The 24,441-nt window shown below is 43.5% G+C and overlaps 1 protein-coding gene across 5 annotated transcripts in view; it reads left to right on the top strand.

Annotated features, from left to right (window-relative positions):
- Positions 1–24,441, top strand: part of diaph2 (diaphanous-related formin 2) — a 727,774-nt gene that overhangs the window by 374,027 nt on the left and 329,306 nt on the right. For all 5 annotated transcript variants that reach the window (XM_055927231.1, XM_055927234.1, XM_055927235.1 and 2 more), the window contains 2 exons: positions 9,776–9,874; positions 14,026–14,120. In XM_055927231.1, the coding sequence (XP_055783206.1) occupies positions 9,776–9,874; positions 14,026–14,120 (194 nt within the window). The remainder of the gene's footprint in view (positions 1–9,775; positions 9,875–14,025; positions 14,121–24,441) is intronic.

Genomic DNA, 24,441 nt, shown 5'->3' on the forward strand with positions numbered 1-24,441 from the left:
AGCCAAATTCACAAATTTGAAGGGGTGTCCACATACTTTTGTGTATATATATAGTGTATATCCAAAGCCTCCCTTTAGAGAAACCAGCTGCATCCCAAAGAACCAATATCCTTGGAAATAAATCGTTATTTTTCCAATTCCGTTAAAATGTTTGAGTATTGCACATCTAGATGTGTGAGCTGCAGCTGAAGCAGGCATCGGCAGAACCCAATGGCTCTGCCCCTCTCAGAATCCATCTCCTTTAGAGGGGATGGCAGCTCTGGTGGCTCAATCCCCAGCGTGAGTCAGAGAGATGGAGGACGGAACACATGTTTGCAGGCAGATTGCACATTCGGTGGGGAATAAATAGCCTCCTGGACAGCCAGACTCCACATTGTCTGGTCCACTCTACATCAGCCTGCCCTTAAATACATCTGTACAGGACCTGTCATCAATGCTTTCTTCAGTTACTACTTTCCAAAAGGCCTCCCATCGCTCGGCGTTGTCCTCTGGTGGTTTGTTGTCTGGTGATGGCTGCGCTTCGTCGGACCAGTCTCAGTCTCTTTCTCCGGAAGTGAACATGTGGTAGTGTTTAGCTTTCTAATGCCCCGGGCCCTTCTGGCTGGTCTTTAGGGAGATATCTCATGGAAGACTACCAGCAAAATGATTGTGGCCCAGTCAACACGGCGAACGGCCAAGTGTGGAAGAACTCTGGTTATCAGGATCTCTCCAGAGCTTACCACGGTCCAAAACTCACATACAAGGCTCACACAGACGCTAAGCCATCTTAAACTGTCCAAATCAGTTTATATTGCTTGTGTAGTTTATCTATTTTTTTTAAATAAAATCCTTCATTCTATGGTTGGCTCCTCTGGCCTTAATAAGCTGTTATACTCCCCTTCCTCTGGTAATGAAATGTAACTATTATCCTGGGCTGGGCCTAACATGCATATGATTATCTTGGCCACAAAATACCTTCAGTGTTATTGTTTAACGGTAATTTGGAAACGTCTTTCTTTTTCAGTACCAGTCTCCTATGTGTTTTTCTCCCTTGATATGTAGTTCCAACAAAGCATTGGGAAACTCTCTCTGGTTATATTACACTGACACATTCTTGTAGTCTGACTGACATGGTCAAGATCAACCAAAGACCTCATTTTCCCCCTGAGTGCTCCATCTGGCCTTGCTTTAAACAATGCACCATTTTTGCTGTGAATATTAACCGACATGCTGCTCTGCAGAAGTCATTCATAGTTTAGTGTTATTTGTGTCCTACATGTACTCAGCATGTCTTACTCAACTTTAATTTATCTGTGTGTGATCGGAGTTCTCCATAAAAACTTAACGAGCCATCACTATTGTTTGTTTCAGTGAAAGGCTTTTCACTATGCGAGGCCCAGCTGCTGTCTAGCTCGGTTTACCACGTGCCCTGCGGAACACAACATGCTCCCACCCTGCTCATTCCTGTCCAAATGGACCTACCTCCTGATCTCATCGATAGCTCTCGCGTAGACGCTAAGTGCTACTTTTGGTTCGCCAATGAAAACAATTACTACAGCCTCTCGCTGTTAATTTGTGATTAAGATTGCATTATTGCCATGTGTCGGGCCTGACAGCCTGTCATAGGAATGATACATCCTGACGAGAAATGGGCCCCATGCTTTCATTGTGCCCGAAAGCTCCAGCAAACCTGCTGGCTGCCAATTTCACCCCCTTCCTCTACCCACCACAAACTGCTCCCTCATAAATGGATTCATGGAAGATTGTATTAACAAATACAGGGCTCTAAGAGAGGGATGGCACTTGTTGTTGGAGTCTTACATCTTAGCCACTGGGCAGTCAGTAAAACACGTTTGGTGCTGGCAAGTGGTTTTATCAACTGTCAAGCCATAGCCTCAAGGGGAGGTTGAGTGGTTAAGGTTTTATTTGGCAATAGCATAACTCTATTTACTTGCAAACTTTTAGTTGGGAAGGAAACAAGGCTGATGACTAGTAGGAGTATTTTTTGGTCCATTTTCCCATTGCTTTGAAAGGGCCACCTGTAGTTATCCTGTCCACACTTCCTGGACACTGAATAAACTGGCAGGCACCATGTGATATCCCCCTCCAGGCCCCATCAGTCCACACATGGAGATATGAGGAAACATGCGGCGTGTGGTAGAATTGAATCAGTGAGCATGTATTCTAGCAGATAGCAGCTAGATAAGGGATGGGCAACTGGCAGCCCCCGCCCGTTATGTAGGTCCACGGACCAATAAAAAAAAAAAGGTTTTGCACAATGTCCTTTTTTTCTGGATCTTTGTAGAATTGCGATCCATTTTGAGTCGCACAAAATTGTGTGTTCTCTACTCTGACATTTAATCCACAGATAGAAGGGGACACCTAGTTATTTTCTAGTAATCTCTCCTTCAGTCGTAGTAGTCTTCTTCTATGACTACTTCTTCTTATTCTTCTGTGTACTTTATATGTCAGTTGGCAACCAACTTTAAGGTGTATTATCACCAACAACTGGACTGGAGTGTTCACCTCAGTTCATCTTTCAATCCCCCATGTGGGTACAGTGGGGCAAAAGAGTATTTAGTCAGCCACCAATTGTGCAAGTTCTCCCACTTAAAAAGATGAGGCCTGTAATTTTCATCATAGGTACACTTCAACTATGACAGACAAAATGAGAAAAAGAAATCCAGAAAATCACATTGTAGGATTTTTTATGAATTTATTTGCAAATTATGGTGGAAAAAAAGTATTTGGTCACCTACAAACAAGCAAGATTTCTGGCTCTCACAGACCTGTAACTTCTTCTTTAAGAGGCTCATCTGTCCTCCACTGTATTAATGGCACCTGTTTGAACTTGTTATCCTGTCTGGCACTGGCGTTCCGCTAGCGGAACTCCTCCCACATTCCAAAATGTCCGAAATTCAAAATATATTTTTTAGAAATATTTAACTTTCACACATTAACAAGTCCATTACAGCATATGAAAGATAAACATCTTGTGAATCCAGTCAACATGTCCGATTTTTAAAATGTTTTACAGCGAAAACACCACATATATTTATGTTAGCTCACCACCAAATACAAAAAAGGACTGACATTTTTCACAGCACAGGTATGCACAAAGCCAACCTAACTAACCAAGAAACAACTTCATCAGATGACAGTCTTATAACATGTTATACAATAAATCTATGTTTTCTTTGAAAAATGTGCATATTTGAGGTATAAATCAGTTTTACATTGCAGCTACAATCACAGCTACCGTCAGAAATAGAACCGAAGCAGCCAGAGTAATTAGACACCAACGTCAAATACCTAAATACTCATCATAAAACATTTCTGAAAAATCGATGGTGTACAGCAAATTAAAGACAAACATCTTGTGAATCCAGCCAATATTTCCAATTTTTTTAAGTGTTTTACAGCGAAAACACAATATAGCATTATATTTGCTTACTACAATAGCCTACCACACTACCGCATTCATTCATCAAGGCACGTTAGCGATAGCGATAGGCACGTTAGCAATAGGGAATAAACCAGCAAAAGATATTAATTTTCACTAACCTTCATAAACCTTCATCAGATGACAGTCCTATAACATCAGGTTATACATACACTTATGTTTTGTTCGAAAATGTGCATATTTAGAGCTAAAATCAGTGGTTATACATTGTGCTAACGTAGCATCTTTTTCCCAGAATGTGTGGATATTTTTATGACACTCAACTATTCAGACCAAATAACTATTCATAAACGTTACTAGAAAATACATGTTGTATAGGAAATGATAGATACACTAGTTCTTAATGCAATGGCTGTGTTAGAATTCTAAAAATAACTTCATTACGACATACAGCTTAGTTATAGCGAGAGAGTACCCAAAATCTGGGCGCAAACGACTATTTCACATGTTCGACAGATATATGAAATAGCATAATAAAATGTGTCCAACTTTTGATGATCTTTCATCAGAATGTTGTACAAGAAGTCCTTTATCCAGAACAATCGTTGTTTGGATTTAGAATGTCCTCTTCTCCAGTCAATTAGCACGGAAAGCTAGCAAAGTAGCGCGAAGCTCTCCTTCCTGAACAAAGGCACACAACGCAACATGCCTAACGTCCTGAATAAATTTCAATAATCTAATAAAACTATATTGAAAAAACATACTTTACGATGATATTGTCACATGTATCAAATAAAATCAAAGCCGGAGATATTAGTCGTCTATAACGGCAGCTTTTCAGAAGGCAAAACCAGGTCCCTTCACGCGCTCTCCAGAAAACAGGAAACTGGTGACACGTCATACAAAAAGCTTTTATTCGACCCCAGATCAAGTTATACACTCCATTTCTTCTCTCACTGCCTGTCGACATCTAGTGGAAGACGTATGAAGTGCATCTATACTAATAAATATCAAGGACATTTATAGGCAGGCCCTAGAACAGAGCATCGATTTCAGATTTTCCACTTCCTGTTAGGAAGTTTGCTGCAAAATGAGTTCTGTTTTACTCACAGATATAATTCAAACGGTTTTAGAAACTAGAGAGTGTTTTCTATCCAATAGTAATAATAATATGCATAATGTATGAGCAAGAATTGAGTACGAGGCCGTTTAAATTGGGCACGATTTTCCCCCAAAGTGAAAACAGCACCCTCTGTCCTCAACAGGTTAACAGTATAAAAGACACCTGTCCACAACCTCACAGTCACACTACAAACTCCACTATGGCCAATACCAAAGAGCTGTCAAAGGACACCAGAAACAAAATTGTAGACCTGCACCAGGCTGGGAAGACTGAATCTGCAATAGGTAAGCAGCTTGGTTTGAAGAAATCAACTGTGGGAGCAATTATTAGGAAATGGAAGACATACAAGACCACTGATAATCTCCCTCGATCTGGGGCTCCACGCAAGATCTCACCCCGTGGGGTCAAAATGATCACAAGAACGGTGAGCAAAAATCCCAGAACCACACGGGGGGACCTAGTGAATGACCTGCAGAGAGCTGGGACCAAAGTAACAAAGCCTACCATCAGTAACACACTACGCCGCCAGGGACTCAAATCTTGCAGTGCCAGACGTGTCCCCCTGCTTAAGCCAGTACATGTCCAGGCCCGTCTGAAGTTTGCTAGAGAGCATTTGGATGATCCAGAAGAGGATTGGGAGAATGTCATTGTCACGTTCCTGACCTTATGTCCTTTGTTAAGTCTTTGCTTAGTTGGTCAGGACGTGAGCTGGGTGGGCATTCTATGTTTTGTGTTTCTATGTTGGGTTTGTTGTTTGGCCTAATATGGTTTTCAATCAGAGGCAGGTGTTTGTCATTGTCTCTGATTGGGAACCATATTAAGGTAGCCTGTTTGCACTGTTGGTTTGTGGGTGATTGTTTCCTGTCTTTGTGTTCTGCACCAGATAGGACTGTTTTCGTTTTTCACATTTATTGTTTTGTTTCTTGTAGTGTTCACGTTATAATCTTTATTAAATCATGTTGAACACTAGCCGCGCTGCGTTTTGGTCCTCTCCTTCATCCCAGGAAGAAAGCCGTTAGTCATATGGTCAGATGAAACCAAAATATAACTTTTTGGTAAAAACTCAACTCGTCGTGTTTGGAGGACAAAGAATGCTGAGTTGCATCCAAAGAACACCATACCTACTGTGAAGCATGGGGGTGGAAACATCAGGCTTTGGGGCTGTTTTTCTGCAAAGGGACCAGGACGACTGATCCGTGTAAAGGAAAGAATGAATGGGGCCATGTATCGTGAGATTTTGATTGAAAACCTCCTTCCATCAGCAAGGGCATTGAAGATGAAACGTGGCTGGGTCTTTCAGCATGACAATGATCCCAAACACGCCGCCCGGGCAACGAATGAGTGGCTTCGTAAGAAGCACTGCAAGGTCCTGGAGTGGCCTAGCCAGTCTCCAGATCTCAACCCCATAGAAAATCTTTGGAGGGAGTTGAATGTCTGTGTTGCCCAGCACCAGCCCCAAAACATCACTGCTCTAGAGGAGATCTGCATGGAGGAATGGGCCAAAATACCAGCAACAGTGTGTGAAAACATTGTTTTCAGAAAACGTTTGACCTCTGTCATTGCCAACAAAGGGTATATAACAAAGTATTGAGATAAGCTTTTGTTATTGACCAAATACTTATTTTCCACCATAATTTGCTAATTAATTAATAAAAAATCATATTTTCTGGATTTTCTGGATTTTTTTTCCTAATTTTGTCTGTCATAGTTGAAGTGTACCTATGATGAAAATTACAGGCCTCTCTCATCTTTTTAAGTGGGAGAACTTGCACAATTGGTGGCTGACTAAATACTTTTTTGCCCCACTGTATATGCTCCTAAAATGCAATGAGGAGATGGGAGAGGCGTGACTTGCAGTGCCAAGCGTAAAAAATAGAACTAAGTTACATTTTAGCGCCTGGCTGTGCAGACACTTGTTGATGTATGGATGTGAGTACGCAGATCCACGAGCCACCCCCATCAAAGGTGCATATCTTTGAGCTAGATATAAGCTATCACCATCCCTCTCTCTAACCTATGCCGCTGCTGCTGCTTCTAACCCGAGCCCAGCAGGACAGGAAAAGCACAATGGGACAATATCATATTGGAATGGGGCTGCAGGTAGCCTAGGGGTTAAGAGCGTTAGGCCAGTAACCGAAAGGTCGCTAGTTTGAATCCCCGAGCCGACTAGGTGAAACATCTCTTGATGTGTCCTTGAGCAAGGCACTTAATAATTCCATCATTTCTCCTGTAAATCGCTCTGCATATGAGTGTCTGCTAAATGTAAAAAATATATATAATGTGTCTGTTTTAGAGGACAGCTGAGGGTGAGGACAGCTGAGGGTGAGGACAGCTGAGGGTGAGGACAGCTGAGGGTGAGGACAGCTGAGGGTGAGGACAGCTGAGGGTGAGGACAGCTGAGGGTGAGGACAGCTGAGGCGCTGGCGAATGTTTCAACAGCGTCCCACAGAGAGTGTGAGGTAACCATGTGGAACATCCAACTCGCACAAGGTGTGGGGGGGGGGGGGGGTAACCAGGGCCCCGAAATGGCCCATCGTTGTCCCACTTACTGCCTGCAAAAAAACATAGACGTCCCTGTGGGAAGATCAGTGATTCCTGATGTTTCATTTTCTCTGGGCCTCTAGTTTCTTTGTCTGAGGCTTGGTCTCCGTGAGAAGCTCTTGGCCCATGAACAAGGCTCATCCAACCGTCTCACTGCGCTTGACCCGGGGCATTATGAGTCCATGATGTCATCGCCAAGGGATGTCATGGGGCACTTCACCTAATCTGAGCGTTTTGAATAATAGGCTGTATCCAAATGATGCGGGGAGAAAAGTGGATACAGAAAATAATTCACCATGAAATGCAGTGAAACAAGATCTTTTCACAGCCCTGTAAAATCAAGGGCCTCAAACTCATCTCCTCGGATTACAGTTTCACAATATAAATATATATATTTTTTCACATGGAAGTCAGAATTGGATAATTAATTTTTTACACAGTTTTCTACAACCATGTACCAATTATTAAAAAAATTCACCGCCAATCATACATTTCTTTCAGCCCAGATGTTCATTGAACACATATAGGTTGGTCATTATTGAACACTTACTGTATGTAGGTTTTCAAAACATTGTTTCACTCCTATGCAAGACGTTTTATAATTAAGGCTGGTTTACATCATGTAAACAATTGTCATAGCAACATCATGAACAGTTTATTGTTGTCCGATATCAGACTTGCTGTCATTATGAAGAAGTATAAACACAAAATGACAGCTTCTGCATGACATCAGCAGCCCGCTGCTTCAAATAGCATACCTTCTCTATTTTAACACCAATAAACCCATCCATTTTCAAATACATTCAGTAAATGTCAACCTAGCAAGCAATGCAACTAAAAGCTAGCTGGTTAACCAATTCAAATGAGTATAGCTGACAAGGTCTTAACTTTTGCTACTTTGATGAATTGTTACAGGAAAATAAACCCCAAAAAACATCATCATTTACAAGGTAATGGCGAGCTTACAGAAAATACATTTCTGCCACAGTGTGATGAAATAAAAGTAGGCAATTCTGTCAAGTAGCACAATGTCAAAATTCACACTTTAAAATTCAGAATATAACTGAGGTCTGACTCTATACTAGTTTTGAGGGGTTAAATCATATTATTGAATCACCCTCCCTATTCCAGCAGCACAGTGTATAGTATAAACAATATATTCCCTGAAGTGTTGTGTTGACAAACTGCCTGGTAGTGAGGCTGAGGCTGGTTGTGTTGGGTGCCTCAAGCAACATCTTCTCCTCTCTACCGGCTCAGGAGATGCTGTTGCCTCTTTGATTGTTTCTTCAAATATGCAGATACTTTCTGGGGATCTGGTTGTTTGTTCTGGGTATTTCCTGGGAGACTCACACCTTGGGCTTAAATAAATAGAGGAGTTGTGATGATTAGCGGCGAGGCGCGCTGCCACTCCCATAAGCCATCTTGAGTGGATGGGGTGGGGGGGACCGAGGAGTTTTCCTCTCCTTCTCCTGCTGCCGCTGCCGTCTCCACCTGAGTATACTGTACATTCCTCCCTCCCTTCCTTATCTTTCTCTCTCTCCCTCTCGTTTTAAAGACAGTATGCTCACTCCCTAGGGGTGGCTCCCAGACAAAGGGGTCCTGCTAGTTTGTATGTATACGTACCTATATGTGTGTATGTAAATAAGAATTATTATTATTTAATTATTATCTGTGTAGAGGTAAACTTAATAGGAACGATTGGCTGACACATAGTGTCACCTATACCGTGCGGAATCTCCCTGACACACTGTCATTAAGATTGGGGCCGGTCTCCTGAGTCGTAGGCTGCTTGTGTGTTGCCTGCCTGTCTGTGTGCTGCCTGCCTGTATGTGTGCCGCCTGCCTGTCTGTGTGCCGCCTGCCTGTCTGTGTGCCGCCTGCCTGTCTGTGTGCCGCCTGCCTGCCTGTGTGCCGCCTGCCTGCCTGTGTGCCGCTTGCCTGCCTGTGTGCTGCCTGCCTGCCTGCCTGTGTTGCCTGCCTGTGTGGCGTGTGTCTGCCTGTGTGCTGTGTGCTCAGTGGAGCAGCAGTGTGTGGCTCTCTCCAGGATTACGCTGGGAACACAATTATCTCCCTGGCTTTGGGAGGCTGACAGAACGAGCCTTGGGGAAGGGGAGCTGTGTTTGTCAACTATCTTACAACACACACACACACACACACACACACACACACACACACACACACACACACACACACACACACACACACACACACACACACACACACACACACACACACACACAAGCTGCTGCTGCAGGCTCGCTCCAGCAGACCAGGGCTTACATTAGTATTATACATGAATGTGTGAGAAACTAATATGGAGGGCCTAGCTGCTGGCATCTAAATGGTGTAGTTGTTACCTGGCAGAGTCTTTTTAGAGTGTAAAGCTTGGTTTCCATTGGCTTTAGAGCCCAGTTGGATGAGTGTGTTCCTGTGTTGGGTTAAATACTCTTTCATTACTCATATTCTCCTTTAAACACCACTGTGTCTTTGTTTCTCCATATGTGTACGGGTCTCATGCATAGAACCGTAAGGCTCCCAATGTGTATTGTCACCTAGTGTGTTCATAATGTGAATGTACAATTTCAAAATAAACCAGAATAATATATATTATTGAAAATACCAAACTTAAGCAAACATTTAATCATTTCTTATGGGTCAAGGCCATTGCTGCACTTTCCATATACCAGTTATGTTCCTCAGAATTGAATATGCAATTCCTTCCTTCTACAGTGAAACATGAGGTGGATGAGACAGACGCCAGGGTGACGCAATTCAAGAAAAAGGCGAAGGAGCTGCGAATCTTGGACGCAAAGACGGCACAGAATTTATGTAAGTACTCATTGCCCCTTTACCAAGCTTGTCCATCTGAGAAAAATGTCACTATGTCCCAGGAATGGTATAATTGAATTGTGAAAACTGCTTATTAAAACGTAAATTGAGGCTATATGCCACCAGAATTTGGGCTCAATTAGGCACAGTGTGTTTTACAAATGCATGTTACATTCAGAGTACATGTGGCATATAACTCAGTTGCAGTTGCACTGTAGGACCGTCAACACCTACTAGTATTTTTGCATTCAGGGCACAATGTGTTTTATCAGTCCCTCCAGGATTGAGCAATTCTGTGATTGCAGAATTCCCCGCATATTATGGGAAGTATTGACCCTTCACTGCACTGTTATCACATAAAACTGTTCGATCTCCACATTACAAAAAGTGTGCAATTTCAACCAATCACTGCAATTTAACCGCATAAAATTGTTCAATCAAGTCACACGTTAACAACCTTTTTTTGGTCAGAATTGCCGCAGCAAAATCAAGCATTTTTGCCCGTGGAGATCACTAAAAGAATGCAGCGAAATCCTGGAGGGACTGTTTTCTAAACACATATTCCATTCAGAGTATGTGTCATATAACTCATCTAGCACATGGGGCAGTTGTACTGTAGGACGGTCAAGCTGTTTTGTTCGGCACTTATGATGACTAATGTTCTTAGGGCTATTTGCATACCCTACAAACAGGAATTTTGTTTTACCTGAGCTGTGGGTAAGTGCTTTCTTGGCAATGTGCTGGGGGTCATCGCTGCTACAGATGGATGAAGTCCCAGCCCCCTCTGATACCATTTGTAAAATCAACACAGAACAGGATCAAGAGACAGCACCGGGCGTTTGTTTTGTGATTATCCCTAGCAGCAGGTGTGGACCATATGCTGTGAGCAACACCATCACTGTATCTCGCGCCACCTCTGACCTCTGACCTGCTAGACTTCGTCCTGCATCAGATGACGAAGAAGGCTTGCCTGGAATTCAAACGGAATATCTCTTTGTTTTCTTCTATTGTTTGACCTAACTAACTTATCAGTGCAATGGAACAATATTCAGTTTGGATTCCAGTTCCTCTTTCTTATAGTAGCATAGCCAGAATTTTGCCGGTTATCAGTTATCGATGCATGGCTTATGCTTTACCAAGGAGAACCCTCTGTCACATTGACAGCTCTCAGTCCCCCCCTCATGCAATATTCATGCTTTCAATACTAAAATAGCAGGTCACATAAACGCCACCTCTTCCCTTGTCTATACCTTTTTGTGATTCTACTGGATCTGAAAAAAAAGTATGTTAACATGGAGGGAATATACTTTAAATCTCCAGGCTGCTGTTGAGGGGGTGGTGGCACAAGTAGGGGCTAAACTCATATGTCAAAACTGGGGGAGATAAAATCCCAGAAATATCAACAAATAGCAACTACACCGCTCCCTCCATCTCCATCTACTCTCTGACTCTGATTCCAGTCATGTTGACAGTGAGGCATCAAGTACTGCTTCATATCATCACTGTTCTCTTGTGATTGACATATTGATAATTACATCAGGGGGAAATAATAGAAGGTCGGTGTTGGGGCGGGCAGCTTTGCTGGAGTGGGTGTAAGGTGTGACAGTGGAATGGAAACCATGCCTACTCTAGAGTGGCTGACTGACTCACCTGCATACTTACACTAACATGCCTACTCATCCCCTCAGGAATATGCCTCTGCTTCATGTACTCAACTAATAGCGGTGGTGTGATGCCTCTTTGCTAGCTGGACATTGACTGGACACTGATGTATTGAATGGAAGTTGGGAAATAATGACTGTGATGGGAAATTATACTCAAGCCCATTAAGTCCTGTGAGAAGTCTCTGACTAACACTAACCACCTCCATCTACCTCCAGGTTTCTCATCATCCTCCCAGACTAACACTAACCACCTCCATCTACCTCCAGGTTTCTCATCATCCTCCCAGACTAACACTAACCACCTCCATCTACCTCCAGGTTTCACATCATCCTCCCAGACTAACACTAACCAGCTCCATCTACCTCCAGGTTTCTCATCATCCTCCCAGACTAACACTAACCACCTCCATCTACCTCCAGGTTTCTCATCATCCTCCCAGACTAACACTAACCACCTCCATCTACCTCCAGGTTTCTCATCATCCTCCCAGACTAACACTAACCAGCTCCATCTACCTCCAGGTGTCACATCATCCTCCCAGACTAACACTAACCAGCTCCATCTACCTCCAGGTTTCTCATCATCCTCCCAGACTAACACTAACCAGCTCCATCTACCTCCAGGTTTCTCATCATCCTTCCAGACTAACACTAACCAGCTCCATCTACCTCCAGGTTTCTCATCATCCTCCCAGACTAACACTAACCAGCTCCATCTACCTCCAGGTGTCACATCATCCTCCCAGACTAACACTAACCACCTCCATCTACCTCCAGGTTTCACATCATCCTCCCAGACTAACACTAACCAGCTCCATCTACCTCCAGGTTTCACATCATCCTCCCAGACTAACACTAACCACCTCCATCTACCTCCAGGTTTCTCATCATCCTCTCAGTCATAACATAATGGTCTCCTCAGTCCTCAATGACATTTTCAAGATTTGTGGTGTAAAAAATCCTATTTATTTCTAAATGTAACCTTGGGAATGGGTGTGGAGCAGTGGGGAACAGTCCAGCTGTAACAATAGAAGGGAGTGGGGGTTCTTACTCGAAGTCGTTCCATCTCCGCTGATATTGCCTATGTAGTGCACTACCTTTGACCAAGGCCCATAGGACTCAAAAGTAGTGCACTACCTAGAGAATAGGGAGAATAGCCTACCATATGGGATACATACATACATGGATTGAGATGTGATGAGCACTGGACAGGGAGTGGGGTCAGGCATGCTGGAAATGGAGTCACCCCTCACCCATACTGTGCATAGTGATCTATCAGCATTAAATACACATGGAACAATTGACATTTTTTTATGTTCTTTTCAACGGTTGTCCACAAGGAATTATACCACCCGTTTTGGCATGAGCCAAGTTAATTTCCCTCTTTTCAGTCTGAGCTTTAACGTTTTAGACGCCGAAAGAGGAGAAGAATGATCAGACTTCACTATTGTTTTTTCAATGGTTCTTTATTTTCCCTCCCTCCACTCTTCATACAAATCTGATCTCTTTGCCAAGCTTTATATAATGTATTCAGCGTTGTTCAGAGACCTTCAAGGTTTTTGTGGTGGTTGATAGATATATTATGAAATAAAATGTCTCCGTGAGACTGGAACTGGAAATAAATGAGTGTATACATCTGCCATTTAGAAATTGTTGAAAGGCAAGTCAGATAGCTGATGATGCAACAGATGAGCTGAAACTTTCTCTTCCACCAATTAAAATGTAACACCATCGAAAAATTAAAAAACACTCCCATGCAAGTTGTTCAACTTCCCACAGTTGAACATACAAAACGTAGTTTGAGAACCTGCTAAATTAATTGCTTGTTGAGGACATGAATGTTTTTTGAATCTGATGTGAACACACAGAGGAAGTGGACTGGCATGGAGTGGGCATGCTATAGCAGCTGTGAAGACACTCATTACCAGACCTCCACTGGTGACTCCCAGCGTACCAGCCTACAATCCATCAGGTCCAAATTCCCCCTGAGGGCCTCCTCCAGGCCCACCTGGAGACTGGGGCTCCTGCTGAGAATGCCTGCCTAGGATTCAGCAGTCTCCTCGCATTCCATGTAACTCTCAGAGCTGCTATTCTCTGGGAACCTTGCTAAGATGTAGCGGGGCCGAGGTTCTTGACCACCCCTCACCCACAATTTACAAGGACATTACTTATTTGAGTTTATGTCCTTGTGTTATGTTGAATTTGCAATTTAACCAAAGGTTAGGGGATTGACATATCAAGCCATTATCTGGTAATCGGTGCCAAAAATTGGTGTTATTTCAACTGGCTTCTATTGTCACTGGGAAATGTGGATGTTTTTGTCAGACGGACACAAACAATCCCATTGAAGGGCTGAAAGTGTATTACTTTTCCCAGTGTCAGGTTTGATCTGGGCTCGTGAAAGGTGAAAGCTCTCTTTTGAACCTGCCGGTCTAATACAAAAAAGGGAGGAAAATGACTCCCCGCTTCCCATTTCTATCACAACAGCAATTTTCCTGGGCTCATTCCGGCTGCCTTATGAAGAGATCCGGGACATTGTGCTGGAGGTGGACGAGGGGAGGCTGAGCGAATCACTGATCCAGGTGAGTCCAACCTACTGTCTGACCCCTGTGTGTGTATTTGTGTGCGTGCTGAGCGAAATGGTTATATTTCGGTTTTTAAACAACTAATTGACTGACGTCAGTTCAACTATTTGAATTGCATTTAGTTGTATTTTTTTCTGTGAGCTTGGTGTGCAGTTTCTGTAGAGATAAATCAGATGAAGCCTGAACTGTGCGATGTTGTACAGAGTTATAGTTTACAACAGGCCAATTTTCTATATAGTTTAGTGCAGAAAACATGGTCAATAACTACAATGACCATAATCCATTGCACACAAGCTTAAACTTGTCCGGTCTGTGCGGAGCAGAAACAGAAACTGAGAGAAGAGAGAACGCGCGATCGAGAGGGTTGAAAAAGTTGCTTCCTGAGCCTGAAAATACACGATGCAAGTGATTGATATTTTCTGTTTAGCAGTCATTTAAGTATGCCTTATTTACTTTGAATAACTTCTAAAATAGGGATTTTGTCAGGCATAAGCAGCAACGCTATAGAGATCAGATGATGACTTGGAATTAAATAAAACACATTTATTATTAAAGTAAAGTAATGTGAATAAATTATGATAAGCAGTAATGTCAGTCACTGTCATCATGGGACATGTATTAATGTTTTATTCTGTGTTGTTACAGCAGTCAACCCACATAAAGCATAGTGCATTTAATGTAAACATTTGTTTTTAACCAAAACTAAATCGAAAAACGTGATTATTTTTTTATAATTGCACCGAAACTGAACCGACCTCAAAAAGCACTAATTGCTCAGCACTATTGTGTGTGTGTGTGTACATGTGGCCATATGTGTGTGCATCAGAGGAGGCTGGTGGGAGGAGCTATAGGAGGATAGGCTCATTGTAATAGCAGTCAGCCACACCCCATTCTCCCAGACCATAGAGACCTCCCATTCATCAATTCAGCCCCACCCCATTCTCCCAGACCATAAGGACCTCCCATTCATCCATTCATAATAAATGGTATGGGACATGGCTTGGCAAAACTCTCTCCAACTCCACCCTCCTTTCCCCCACCCGTGATTGATGATCTAGCTAGAGGCACCCTATTTAGACTTTGCTTCTGTGTTCCTTGTCTGGGAGAACGCAATAATTGCAAGTGGGGCATCTGGTTTGAGGTGGAGATGCATCGGCTTGGCACAAAAGGCCCAATCTTTTATCGCTCTTGTCCTGCAGCCCATTTGCCTTTTGTGTCTTTCTGTTTAATGTGAAGTAGGAGGCGTATAGAAGGGGGATGAGTGAATTAAATAGGAGCACATTTCCATGTAAGCTTGGCAGTCAAAGTCTCTGTGAGATTGATCACTAGTGAGTATCGGTCTTGTCGCCGCTGTGCGGTGAGCTGTCTCGTCTTGACTGGAACACAACCAGTCTGTCGGCCTTTCTCACTCAGCAAAATAGATAAATAACCTTACAGATAGGTAGTGAAGACACACAGCACTTTTTCTTCTTCTTTGCTCCAAGGTTCGTCCAAAACAGCAGGACGTTGAAGCGCAAGGGCTCAAGCCCCACCGCCACTTTGCAGAGGAACAGGGAATCTAACACGGTGACCTTTTTCCACATTCAGGCTTTCTGTTGAGGAGAGATTAATCTTTCAACAGAACAGCGGCCATATACCATCCCATCGCCTTTCCCCATCCCTGTTCCACACACATGCACACATGGCCCGGGGGAAACGGACACCCCTTAATGTCCCCTCACTTGAACACTCGGTGCCTCATGCAGTCCTAAGTGCAGCCATGGGAAGCGGTAATATCCCTTATTGGTTGTGTCGCTGGGCGGACTTGGGGCATGGAGTGGTGGCTTGGTGTGAAGAGGGTTGTTGGTAAGTGGTGATGTCTGAGAGGAGAGGCGCCGGGAGAGATATGGATGCAGGTTGATTCAGAGGGGGAAGAGAAAGCCTCCCGCTGGGATGACACGGCCCTGAGTGTGGTCTCCCATCTCAACTCACCCCACTGATTAATCACATTACGCTGACTGCTCTCTGCCGCACGCCAATCACCATTTACACACACACACTGCCAGGCTAGGATGATTTTGTGGATGCTGCTATGAGGTAGTGAGCGTGATGGTGATGTCATATATATGGAAGGAGGGAGGATTTGAGAGATGTGTTAGGTATAGAGAGTGGTTCTCTGTGGAGAAGAATGGGTGTGAGAGGACAATTTCGTTCTGTCTCTCGATATGCCTCAAGCAAAGGTCAAAGGGCAGAGTGAGAAGAGCCTGGTCTGGCCCTCCTTCAAACTGCGGTCAAGGAGGAGTCAGCCCCCAGGAGATGAGAGCGAGAGATGGGCGTGAGTGGCCTCACCGTCACCCCCTTCACCAAATTGACCGCAACAGAGAAATCAAGAAAATGGTATACGTAGATCAAGGGCCTCTGTAGTCCTCTCACGGTGACACCGATACCATTCCTGCTCAATATGAACTAGGGATCCCAGGGAGCCATTCCCATTAGGCAGAGTATTTATTGAAAATCCACTTCAGTTCGAAAGGGCACCTCTGCTACAGCTCTTTCAAGGAGGAATGTGGGATGTGAATGAATGGAATGAAAAAGATGGATAGATATATAAATAGGAGGGAAGTGAAGGAGGGCTCTTAATGTATATAAGACCTTATTCAATCACATAATCTTCCCGGCCCCATGTCGTCATGTCTAATGCAATGATTTTTCTGCGAAATGTTGCGGCATGCCGGCCTTGACATGTCCATCTGTACGATGTGTCAACCCGTCCGAGTGGAATACATATCAGAGTTGATTGGCTCTCCTTACTTTGCATTAGGAGCCATCAGCACCCCCGGCTTATGATGTACAGGTCCCTGAACTTCGGCAGTCATCACCAAACTCTCACCACCATTCATCCAGCACACCCATCCATAGGAATCTGCCTCTTCCATCTTATTAGCTTTACCTACGTCCTCACTCAGTACAGATTCCCTCTGTGAATAATGTCCCTTTGCAGTCAGCTGCTACTCTTTGATCTTCATCTGAACTTGGCTTTTTTAAGGTTGCAGAGAGTTCAGTTATGGATGTCTGCACCATATCTTCATCGGCACGTACCCAGAGAGACGTCAGAAGACCCCTGCGTGTCGGCACAAAAGTCCCACCGTAACGATTAGATCAAAAGGTGGCAACACAGTTCATTTATTTGTTATAAATGTTTGCCCAGTAAAAAGTGGGAACGCGTTACAGCAAAACCGAGGCAAAGGTCTCCTTGAAAAGGCTGGCTAGCTGACAAAGGTCTCCTTGAAAAGTCCGTTGGGCTGACAAAGGTCTCCTTCAAAAGACCGGCGGGCTGACAAAGCCATTCAGTGCTGTTGTGAACCATGGACAGAGGAGGCTGTGAAAGAGACGTGTGGAAGTGCATTGTCTGGAGACGGGGGGCAGGCTCATGCAATCCCGGTTGGGGGGAGGAGGGGGTCTGGTTCCATTGTGTTTGGCCTCTATGCCCCCCTCCAGTGCCTTTCAGCAGCCCCCACCACCCCCGGACAGGGAAGACTGGCAGGTTCAGCATCGACTCCCATTGTCTGCACCGTGACAAGGCCACAACCTGAGGCCCTGAGCTCACACTCCCTGCGTCGCTTTTTATTCAGCCCAAATAATAACAGTTCAGCCACGATTTAAAACACTGGTGCTCTGTTCAGCCTGGTTCAGATGCATGATTCCCTCTGACGTTAATCACCGCACCAGTGGGATCAGGGGTTTCGTGGACTGGGAGATGGGGGATGGGCTCCAACTGCTACACTGACACACAGTAGGCTTAACTGGTAGTGATGCATCGATAATATATTTTTGTACGATACCGATATTTTCCTTGCAAAAAAAACGAGAACGATAACCAATATTTAACATTTTTGCCGCCTTTTAAGCATTCTAGTACAGTTAAATAGTTAACACACACACATGGACACAGCTGTCTAAGGCACTCCATCTCTGTGCAAGAGGTGTCACTACAGTCCCTGGTTTGAATCCAGGCTGTATCACATCCGGCCGTGATTGGGAGTCCCATAGGGCAGCACACAATTGGCCCAGCGTCGCCCAGTTTGGCCTGGGGTAGACCGTCATTATAAATAAGAATCTGTTCTTAACTGACTTGCTTAGTTAAATGAAGGTTACACACACACATACACCACATTGACCAAACATGTATTTTGTTGGCATTTACGTATGTCCCCATTACCAGTAAAACATAATCAAAACCTATTTCTTTCACTTACTTGCTGTGCTGTTTCGTTGTTCATTTGTTCAGTCTTTTCATTCTCAACCAGGATTGCATCATACATGTCAAGCAGGGAAGTTTCAGGCCTCTCCATGGCCTCTCTTCCTTGGTGCACACTGTCACTATGTCCGTTTCCATCTTGTCCAGCCTTGTATGTAACATTTCTTGTCTGCATCGAAGTAGCGGTCCTTGTACATAGCATCAGCATGGTGGCGCACAGTAAAGAGAGAATGCCACCGAATCGCTTATTCACAGGCAGTTTTATTGCCGGGGCAAACTGTTGTCAAGGGCAACCGTTTCATTCGCCAATGTGGGCAAGTAAAAACATCCACCTGGTTGGGAAAAGGGGCCATCTTCACTCCATAGACACTTGCACACTAGCTGCTAGCTAATCTTCACTCCATAGACACTTGCACACTAGCTGCTAGCTAACTGGTTAGCTTAGCATTGGCGAAGTCAGAATGGGAATGTACACTCCACTGTTATGTGACATAATCGGTGGCGTTAGAATTAGGAATTAGTATACAAATACTACACTGAACAAAATATAAATGCAACATGTAAAGTGTTTGTCCCATATTTCATGAGCTGAAAAAAAAGATCCCAGAAATGTTACATACGCACAAAAAGCTTATCACGTCTGCTGCGGGCGCAGTTGATGAGCGTATTTCTCGAGTCAGTTGTTCGAATGGAGCTAGCTTTTCTGTTCATGTTTCCATGTTTCAAACATGTTCTCAAATACCATTGAAATGGCAGCAGCGATATGACAACCCAAATATTCATGAGCATGCAATACGACTTTCCTCAGTACGAAATCCTCGATGACCCACTGTGCTGTCGGACGCAGCATGCTCATGGTGCTGATATCGCTGGTCCAAATGTCAGTCGTGAAGCTAATAGCAGTGACGCTATTACTGTGTAACTTCGGTAGGACAACATAAAAAACGTGTATCCGTGCTCGACCAGTCAGCGAAAGCCAACATCACCCACAACAGAGAACCGTTGATTGTCAAGGGCAATGAATTCCATTATCTTGGGGTTAATGGATTTCGCCTTTGAGTTGTTTGGCTGAAATGTTCTTACTCTTTAAATGACTGCTGGACTTGTTGACTGCTCGATCAACACAGCAGACAATGTGGGCTAGGTAAGGAATGCTGTGCTTGCGAGTGTAGCGCACAATTTTACGTGGTGTCAGTATGTCATGTACTTACATTATATCCAAATATGTTCTCAATTATCTGTGTTATATAGGTATGCACGTCAGCTTTGACATCGGTTTTTCACATCGGCGTTAAACTAGACATCGGAGCGAATCCAATGTTGGCATTTTTAGCTAATATCGTCCAATTCCGATATGTTCACCGATATATCGTGCATCCCTATTAATTGGCATACTGGAGATATTTGGTTTTGTGCGGTTGGTGCCAACTGAGCACAAGAAGGCTAAACAATCCACAGATCATTAATGAGCCCCTCGCAGGCTGGTTTACTTACTGAGATAATACACTGCTAGCTACAACAAGGTAGGTAGAAACCTAGAGCTGCGAAAGCTCCTTTCCATGGTGGGTTACTTACTGAGATAATACACTGCTAGCTACAACACAGTAGGTAGACACCTAGAGCAGTGAAAGCTCCTTTCCATGGTGGGTTACTTACTGAGATAATACACTGCTAGCTACAACACAGTAGGTAGAAACCTAGAGCTGCGAAAGCTCCTTTCCATGGTGGGTTACTTACTGAGACAATACACTGCTAGCTACAACAAGGTAGGTAGAAACCTAGAGCTGCGAAAGCTCCTTTCCATGGTGGGTTACTTACTGAGATAATACACTGCTAGCTACAACACAATAGGTAGAAACCTAGAGCTGTGAAAGCTCCTTTCCATGCTGGGTTACTTACTGAGATAATACACTGATAGCTACAACAAGGTAGGTAGAAACCTAGAGCTGCGAAAGCTCCTTTCCATGGTGGGTTACTTACTGAGATAATACACTGCTAGCTACAACACAGTAGGTAGAAACCTATAGCTGCGAAAGCTCCTTTCCATGGTGGGTTACTTACTGAGATAATACACTGCTAGCTACAACAAGGTAGGTAGAAACCTAGAGCTGCGAAAGCTCCTTTCCATGGTGGGTTACTTACTGAGATAATACACTGCTAGCTACAACACAGTAGGTAGAAACCTAGAGCTGTGAAAGCTCCTTTCCATGCTGGGTTACTTACTGAGATAATACACTGATAGCTACAACAAGGTAGGTAGAAACCTAGAGCTGCGAAAGCTCCTTTCCATGGTGGGTTACTTACTGAGATAATACACTGCTAGCTACAACACAGTAGGTAGAAACCTAGAGCTGTGAAAGCTCCTTTCCATGCTGGGTTACTTACTGAGATAATACACTGCTAGCTACAACACAGTGGGTAGAAACCTAGAGCTGTGAAAGCTCCTTTCCAGGCTGGGTTACTTACTGAGATAATACACTGCTAGCTACAACACAGTAGGTAGAAACCTAGAGCTGCGAAAGCTCCTTTACAAGCTGGGTTACTTACTGAGATAATACACTGCTAGCTACAACACAGTAGGTAGAAACCTAGAGCTGCGAAAGCTTCTTTCCAGGCTGGGTTACTTACTGAGATAATACACTGCTAGCTACAACACAGTAGGTAGAAACCTAGAGCTGCGAAAGCTCCTTTCCATGCTGGGTTACTTACTGAGATAATACACTGCTAGCTACAACATAGACCTAGAGCTGTGAAAGCAGCACCACACAGCTAGACAAAAAGACACAGCTACAGCTGCTTTTTTATGCTGGCCATTTGAAGGGATTTGTTAGAGGATCTAGTTTTCCAAGATTTGGAAGACATTTCAAGGTCTCCTTAGATAATGTAATTGACAGGCTTTAATATGTTTTTAGGTTATTTTAGGGAGTTTACAAGTCAACCTTGTCTGATTTAAAACATCACGTTTGTAAACCCTCATGTTCTTCCGACTGGGCACACAATGTTTCCATGGATGACTGTTAGGAACCTCTTAGAGATCTCACATACATGGTCCTGTAATACCCCGCAGCGCTTGTAGTATTCTTTGAGGTCTTAATCAGTTTCCCTCCCCACATCATATAAACGCTAACCCACGGCCCCGGCTCCACTAGGTATAGTCCTTCAGGCAGAGAGAGGGAGTCTATGATGTTTAATTGGCCTTCATTTCCAAATTAGCCATGTCACATCAATGCTCGTCATACTGTACCACTGACCTGAGTGCATCAAAGCTAATGCATACACACAAAGAAATAAGAATAGCAACAACAACACAATAGAAGACGTTGAATACACAATGCCAGATCTATGAACCCTTTGGGCTGTTGTGATTATTTTTCTGTGGCAATCATGAGTTATTTTCAAGCTGCTTATCCCCAACCAAGGGCATAAATAGAAGCCCAACCAATATATCGGTTCACTGATATTATCGGCAGATATTGGCATTTTACCGCTATATCTGTGTCGGACCATAACCGATATTCAATAAAGATAATGACAAAAGGGAATTGTATGCTTATCTGAACACTTGCGACCATTTTCATGATGTGTCATTAATTTCACAATGAATTAAATCAAGTTTATTTATTGAACAATTGCTCATTTGGATTATAAATTGTTTTATGAGAATTCAGTGTGAAAAATTTATACTTTTTGATTGTCCCGGCGTGAAACAGTATATCGGCAGAAGTTTCGGTCAATTTTGTCCTGCAAATTTTTTTACATCGTATCGGACCTAAAAAAAAACATATCTAGCCATAATAGCTAATAAAAAATGACTCAACTATTAGATTGGTTTGATGATCTTCATGCAGCCTTAGTCAGAGGACAGAGGGAGGGGAACATAGAACTTTCTACATTTCTCAGGGAAGACTTTGGTGTCAATGGGGAAGGTTGGGCGTCTATCATCGACACATTTGCACCATTTTTAGTCAATCCCGTGGATGTTTTGATGTACTGTGACAACTGTGTGGTGCTAAGGCTCTCTCACTGACTCCACATTCAACATGAAAAACTAACTGTCAGTGGCTCTTTTGAGCCCAGCTTAAGAAACTTCTGAGGACTTGGCTGCTAGAACTCCTGGTGATCTGTTATCTCTTCCACCAAGGCCTTAGCTGTCACTCACTCAGGCTGGGGCCAGATGAAAATGCTAAATATTTACTCACTTTTGGTGTGTGTGTGTGTCAAGTTCAATATGTGTGTGTGTGTGTGTTTGTGTGTGTGTGTTTGTGCGCGCGGGACTGTGGTTTGTATGTGTGTCTAAGTTTGCATGTGTGTGGTAAAGCTCAGGCTCAACGGCTGATGCTGCCCGGGGGGGGATTTCTTTTGCAGAATATCAGAGTGGTTCTTTAATGTTTTATGTTGGCCGATGTATTTAATATTACCCCATCTCCTGTTCAAAAGGAAAGGCTAATGACTACACGGCTCTGCTCAGCTTATTTAGTTGTAATTAATACATGTTGTGTGCAAATGCGCTACATTTCGAGAGGACGTATTAAGAGAAGAAAATACCTTTTGGATGTTAAGGGTAATACCAAGGGTCTTTTTATTGTGTTTAAGCCTTAATGGTTAAATATAGGCACATCATTTGACCGAGGTCATGGTAAATAGCAGACCTTGACTTTAACAGTGTTGTGTACCCATGTAGCTCTCCAGTAACCATCCCCCAAAATGTTTTTACCTTTATTTAACTAGGCAAGTCAGCTAAGAACAAATTATTATTTTCAATGACGGCCTAGGAACAGTAGGTTAACTGCCTGTTCAGGGGAAGAAGGACAGATTTGTACCTAGTCATCTCAGGGATTTGAACTTGCAACCTTTCGGTTACTAGTCCAACGCTCTAACCACTAGGCTACCCTGCCACCTCAGGATAGCTTGCATATTGAAACATACTGTGTTTATTTTGTACTTAGCTTTGTGGCACATAGCCTACCATGTTTTGATTAACATTAGACGATTTGTAAAAGGGATTCTTAGATATTGTGATCATGTTCTACAAAGCTGTTAAATCCAGCTGTCACGCACGAACACACACACACACACACACACACACACACACACACACACACACACACACACACACACACACACACACACACACACACACACACACACACACACACACACACACACACACACACACACACACAGAGTTATGAAGGCCCTGAGTTAAATCCAAGGGTACTGAACGTACCAGTCGTTAAAACTGACGTGGCACCCCAGTCTAGTCAATCTGAGTGTTGACAGAGTAGTCAGGAAACTCACACTACAACTCATTTCCTGTCTCTGACCCTTCATATCCCCAGCTCTAGTCCTAGATTGCACCCCAATGACACACTAGTCTCTATGGGTCCTGGTCAAAAGTAGTGCACTATAGATGGAATAGGGTGCCATTCAAGACACAGCCCTGCTGGTAGTGGTGTGTTCACCCCACTGGCTATTTTAATTTCCTTTACACTATCTATTACTGTGTTCGTCTGCTGGGAGTCTTGTGGTGGTCTGCAAGGCAAGACTTGTTTGCCTGGCCTTACCTTTGTCCTATAGTCCTTTAGGACTTTTATATATCTCACACTGTGCATCTGTCGATGTGTTTGACTCTCTAGAACGTTTCATTAAAGTGACAATCAGCAATTGAAACAATAACAAGTGTACTCCCCACCCCTGTTCTGGTAAAAACGGAAGGATGGGGCTGGAGAAATGTAACCACTCTCAAATTCATAGACAGAGCTATGGATGCAAAGACTGACCATCCTTGATGTCAAAATTATATATATATATATATATATATATACACTGCTCAAAAAAATAAAGGGAACACTTAAACAACGCAATGTAACTCCAAGTCAATCACACTTCTGTGAAATCAAACTGTCCACTTAGGAAGCAACACTGATTGACAATACATTTCACATGCTGTTGTGCAAATGGAATAGACAAAAGGTGGAAATTATAGGCAATTAGTAAGACACCCCCCAAAACAGGAGTGATTCTGCAGGTGGTGACCACAGACCACTTCTCAGTTCCTATGCTTTCTGGCTGATGTTTTGG

This window comes from Salvelinus fontinalis, chromosome 6, assembly GCF_029448725.1.
Source record: "Salvelinus fontinalis isolate EN_2023a chromosome 6, ASM2944872v1, whole genome shotgun sequence".
Lineage (NCBI taxonomy): Eukaryota > Metazoa > Chordata > Actinopteri > Salmoniformes > Salmonidae > Salvelinus > Salvelinus fontinalis.